We start from the raw sequence: 6,060 nt of genomic DNA, 5'->3' as shown, positions 1-6,060 counted from the left end.
CACTGCGGTCCTCACTGAAGCAATGCACCATACAATGTTTCTTGGCCCACTTTATAAAAGGGCTTAATTTCTCTCAACTCCTCTTCCCCCCAAAAATCAGCAGAAGGGACATGCAGCAACAAGTTGCTTTCAGGAAGCAATGCACAAATGGCTCGTTAACTTCACTAAGAATTAGGCACTTAGCCTGCTCAGGGTTTTTGTAAATCCTACGTACCTCCACCTCTAGGCACCTACATACTATTGCAAAGTCTAGTTCTCAGTATTCCGGGGTTCAGCCCTAGGAACTAGTCCTGCTTTGAATATGATCAGAAAGAAGGCTGCACTCTTTGATCCGGTGCAGGTCTGACTGCTGTCCTCGTTAGACCCACGGGGCTCAGACCTGCTCCTCTCCGTTGCACAGCTCCTGCTGTGCCGCTCAGTACACCAGCATCAAGCCAGGTTTGCCAGCTTGAAGGTAGAGTTGCACCAGGGGAGTTTTATCTGTTGATTTTATGGGACTGTTTCAAAGCAGAATCCTCACATTTAAAACCATAAGGAGATGAATTCACAATGAAGCTAAGGAAAAAAAAGAAGAAGTCATATTTAGAGACAGCTGCTGTCACCCCACACATACTCCATTAAAGAAACAGCCTTATCTTTGCCCATGTGCTTGTTTCTAAAGCGATACTGGCCTTCCCAGTACTTCAGGACATTGTTTCCAATGACAAAGGTGACAGAGTTCAGGCTTTAACTGAGAACTGATGCGTGAATATGCTTAAGTAGCTTTCCTCTCCCAGCTCCATGAATTAATTACAGCTTTGCACATGAATAAAATGGAAAAAAAAATCTCCACTTCCCCCCCTAATCAAATTCATGTTATGTGGTGGGCAAAAGGAGCAATGTTTGGAACAAACACTTCCTTCCCCTTCTCCCTTTGTCTGCAAGTGTAAATATTACTGGAACTTAAAAGCTGGCATCTGCATTAAACAGATGGGACTCTGCTATGTTCATCTTTTTTGTGATGTTCATGTAGTAGGGACTTCTGAAAGACATTTGGAATGAATACTGGCCATGACAGGATACTGCCTAAATTAGAATCAGGCTCCAAGTGTCTTCCTGCAATTAGATTATGTCATATGTTATGCTCTTACTCATGGCCTGGGAAGGAGAGTGCAAGGGTACTTAATATCTGTAGATATTCAATTAGAATGAGTGCATCAGACACTCACTAGGTCTGGCTTTTGCCTGCCTCACATCTAGCCCAGGCTAGCTTCTAAATCTTAGGAGAAAAGAAAGAGGAAAATGAATGCATACGCAGTGGAAGTCATCATGCGCGTATGTATGTCTGCTGGCTAATACTGTTACCTAACCGAAAAGGTAAGAAGTCATGCAGTTTACACTTTGTTTGCTATAGTTTGGGTTATGTTAATGCTAAAAAGATAGAATTCAGAGGGAGGGGAGAAAAGTTTGTTTGCAATACATGGAGATTTTGCCGGCTCTTGAAGGTTGCATTTCAAGCATAACTGCATTTCTCCATGCACTCTGAACATTTCCCTTTTCGAGGGTATTGGCGTGCTTGTGGCAAAAGCAACCAAACCAATTAATTAGGCACATGGTGAAAGATGGCATAGGAAAAAAAAAAGATAAAAATCAGTCATTTCCATTCTGAAAATCCTTACTCAAAGCCTTGATGTTGCAGCAATAAGCTAAGCATGAAAGGAAGCAGACTCCTTCCTTGCATGGGGGGCCCAGCAACACCAGCTGTGCAATGCACACATAGAAAGGCTCTTATATATTATATATACAACTGTAATCCAGAATAAATAGTACTGTTCCGACTCATAAGTGTATTTCAGCTTGGTTGTTGTTGTTTGTTACAGCTGGAGATGGCTTGCTTTTCATCCCTTCTGTCCCACCCTTGGACACATCTATGAACAGCAGCCTGGGAGTCCGGAGTGTCAGCAGTATCCTTTTGTACTCCTTCCGGAAATTTTGGTTAAGAAGCCCATAGATCACAGCATTGAGGCAGCTGTTAAAATAGGCCATAAAATAGCTCAGGACAAAAAGCCATTCTGGAATGTGTGGCTGCACTTTTGAAGGATTAATCGAAACAGCAAGGCCAATAAAGTTTAATGGTCCCCAGCACACAGCGAAGAGGACAAAAACCACAAACATAGTCAAGAAATTCCGGATGTCAGCTGCTCTGAGCTTCTGCTTGCAGTCTTGTCTCACCCGGTGTTTGACTTGAATCACCAAAATCCAGATCCGTAGGTAGCAAAATGTCACAATGGACAGTGGAACGATGAAGTGAACCACCACCACTGTGATGGTGTATGATGTACTCACCGTCTGGGCAAAGGTGCAGGAGTAAATCCGGGGGTCATACTGCAAGGACCCAACGAAGAAGTTTGGCACAATTGCCACCACTGTGAGTATCCAGGTCAGGCAGAGATAGCAGCAGGTGTTCTTCAGGTTGAAGAGCTTATCGTACCGAAGGCTGTGGCAGATGTAGCAGTAGCGGTTGATTGCAATCGCCGTGATGTTGAAAATGGACCCAATGACACTTAAGCCCATCAGGAACCCACTTATCTGGCAATGAACATTTCCCATGGTCCATCCGTTATGGAAAATGGCACTCAAGATCAGAGGGTATGGATAAACCGCAACCACAAGGTCTGCGACAGACAAACTGACGACAAAGATGTTGCCTACAAAAAAGGAGAAGAGACCGTGAGAGGTTAGTGTGGGTCCAGATAGACAACTTGCAACTCAGAACTCCTCTTTAGGCCTAACTCGTCTCACGGGCTTCGCTCTACCCTCCATTTGGAATTTGAACCCTAGAAAATAAGACTTTGCTCTACCAGTGACAGCAATGGAGAGTAACTAGGCATGATTAACTTCCATATTCCTTCTTAAGAAAATTCTAAACTGGAAGCATTACCGTTAATTCAGCTGTAGCTATGGGTCAGGTTCCTGCATTCCTCTAAATTGTGTAGGAGAGAAGGATTTTGCTCTCCTTTTTAATCAGCCAGCATGACTGTAGTCACCAGGCAGCCACCTAGCATTCGCTGTCCTGCAGAGAACTTCATTCCTTTAAATACTATATAGAACACAATACTTTCTATAACATCACATAGTGACACTTTACATAAGCTCTGTCCATCATGGGCCAAAGAACTGGGGCAGGCAGGTTAGGTTTTCAGTGGTTTATTCATTGCACTGACAGTAGTTGCACGCGAAAGGTTTTTTGGTCTTTTGCACATGAACAGGTAGATTTTCACCAGAATATCTCAGTGGTCATGCTAAGGAGCGTGTGTTCTTCCAGGAGCCATGGTGCAGCCAGCCTTTATGTGCTTATCTTATTTGGTACGTTTTCCTGTTCCTTTAATATTAAACTTGTCTAATGCAATATGGAAGGTCAATCACTCCTACACTGTCTGGGCCTGGGCAGGGAATATGATTAATAAGCTGCTGTCAGCCATCTCTGCAGAGTATATGCTACGTGTTGTCCATTTACACTTTAAAACGAAGAGATTTGAGAGTCTGTGCAAATATGAAATAATTCAAGCCTTGCTGGATTGAAAATGGCACATTGTGTGGGACAACACCTGTCAACTCCACTATGTGGAGCCGCCTCCAATGACCCGGGCAACCAGCGACTTCCTAACAGCAGTTATTGCTCATTTTATGAGTCCGGTGTATTTTTAGGCAGACAAAAAGCTTTTCTGTTCAGTTTGCCAGTCAGAGTAGAGGAGTGCATTAAGAAAGGGACCTTGAGGTCTTTTGGGAACTGGTGTAACTACAGGACCAGCTATAATGTTGAAAAGGACATCTGTCAAAATTCAACTTCTTGATGACTAGACAAATCGTCATTCCAGGGGGAGCGCAACAATGCAGTTAGAGGACAGCGCACTAGAAAAAGTAGTTGTTTTTCCTAACTCTACCACCTTCAGGTATATCTGCAGTGGCAGGAAGGAACACATTACTAGAGTATCGGTAGAGGCTATGTTTAACACATTTAAGGTGTTAACACCTATGCCCCTATGTGTTACAGGCAACATCCCAGCCCACTGATCACACCTGCACCTTCTCTTCAAACCCTCATATCCTGCTGTCTACCAGATTATATGAAAAAAAACCCCACTAAAAAGAGGTCTTTTTCTGTAGTATCCATGAAGGGACTCTCTGAGATCTCACTTCAGCTGGGTCACTGGCTTCAGTATTTGGAAAATACACGCAAGGGCTGGCAGAAATCACGGCCGCATTGCCATTGCAGTTGGCTCATTGTTATGTTTGTTGCCAACAAAAACTATCAGGACAAGTCAACAGTTCATATCAGGCAGCAGAATCCCCTTCACGCTGACTGGAAAACAGTCCAGACTTGAGAACAGCCCATGGCAGTGTGGAACTGAGACAGCTGACACAAAGCGTCATTTTAAGATAAATATTAGCAGAGGTCATGTGAAGTGCTGAAATTTTTTTTTAGAGAGATTTAACATAGACACGTTTACCACAGCACACAACTTCCGTGGCTGCTGTGCCTCAGTGCTGCTTTTTTGCTGATTAATATCTTTGAGCTTTTTAAAATGCAGTCACTGAACCTGGTCCCCATATAATTAACTTTATTTATGCCCGCTGTCAAGGGCAGAACCACCTGTGGTCAGGCTTAGAGCTCACGCAGGCGCCCTAGAGAGGGAATGCTCTTCTGCAGCAAAACTTTTATTCCTTCGATCAAAAATATGCTTCTTCAACAAAAAGCAAAATGAGTCCCCAGCACCAGAATTTCCTTTTGGAAAGGTTTTCCAAAACAATTTTCAAGACAGCAAAACAGAGAGGTATCAGCAACCCAATTTAGGAGACTTCCAGAGGATGCTGGAGACAGACTCCACTGATGGGACTACAACCTTCCCTCTTCACTGGACCTGTCCCACTTGGATACATGTTTATATACACAGGCGGTCAGAGAGCAAGCCTCTTCATTTGCCGGGGATGAATGACAGCCACATTCAATACCCAGTTCTGAATCAGGAAAAGCAGAACAAAGTTGGATATTCCCTGCTTAAGACAGCACATCAGTGGATTTAATCCAAAGCTTAGCAAAATCATGGGGAAAATTATTAGCCTCACATCACTGCCAGCTGCTGGGAGAAATGAGCAGTCTCTGTCCATCTTTCTTTACTAACTTGAATAGTTGGGAGGAAGTAAAAATATAGGGGGAAAAAAAAATCTATAAAAATAATATTCACAGGATGGACTTAGTAGCTTGGATTCAATCCAAGAGCCCAGTATCGTGTGTATTATTTTGACACCACTTCATTGCATGTTGCTCCAGCAGGGAGAAAATGAGACAGTTTTATCAAGACAAGAATTAATAAACTCCTCCTTGGAGAGCAAATCTGCCATCCTCTGCTCTGTGCTTTCAACTTGCAGTCTTGGCTTATCGCTCTGGCAAGGTGTCGGGTGCCTGAAAATAAGGTCAGAAAGGTTCACTCAGTGCTATTTCACCATCTTCCATTTTATTTGGCAATGTGATCAACTTCCTATTTTTCTTCTGGTGAGATGAACATGAAGGTCATGGCCCATATAATAGCCTCTTGCCGGTCAGTCCTGAAAAATCAGTGCACTTTTAACAACTGAGCATGCCCCCAAAGCAGAACATGCCCTTCAAAGTATAGGAACTGGCTGCTGGCTAATTATTAAAATTAGTAACTTGAGTTAAACACTAGCCTGCTGAATAACAACGGGCTGGTTTTGAAAACTGCTTTAGCTTTGCAATCCCTGGTTTGCTATGAGACCACCGTGCGCTGGGCCCTGTGGCCAAAGGCTCATGTCCTTGTCCTCTATAGGATGAGATCGGACCCTCACTCCCAAAAACACTGCAGAACGGGAAGCCATCTAACGTGTGGCTCTTCGGGAAGGTAAAGAGCAATCTCCTGCCAATGACCTTCACTATATTTTTTTACATTTTTCCACTATAAAACAAAGGAGTCCTGCCCATAAATAATACCAGCAGGACTTTATCTCAAATATAAAATTATCTGCTTCTGTGACACTATTTTCAGATGTATCTTCTGCTCTTTG

General features: G+C 43.3%; 1 protein-coding gene across 1 annotated transcript in view; it reads right to left on the bottom strand.

Moving 5' to 3' along the window:
• Positions 1-1,818: 1,818 nt before the first annotated feature.
• Positions 1,819-6,060, bottom strand: part of GPR50 (G protein-coupled receptor 50) — a 42,736-nt gene continuing 38,494 nt past the window's right edge. Inside the window, exon 2 of the mRNA XM_059824452.1 lies at positions 1,819-2,687. Within this exon, the coding sequence (XP_059680435.1) occupies positions 1,819-2,687 (869 nt within the window). The remainder of the gene's footprint in view (positions 2,688-6,060) is intronic.

The sequence above is a fragment of the Gavia stellata genome, chromosome 14, assembly GCF_030936135.1.
Source record: "Gavia stellata isolate bGavSte3 chromosome 14, bGavSte3.hap2, whole genome shotgun sequence".
NCBI classification, from domain to species: domain Eukaryota; kingdom Metazoa; phylum Chordata; class Aves; order Gaviiformes; family Gaviidae; genus Gavia; species Gavia stellata.
This window is presented reverse-complemented; position numbering and strand designations above follow the sequence as displayed.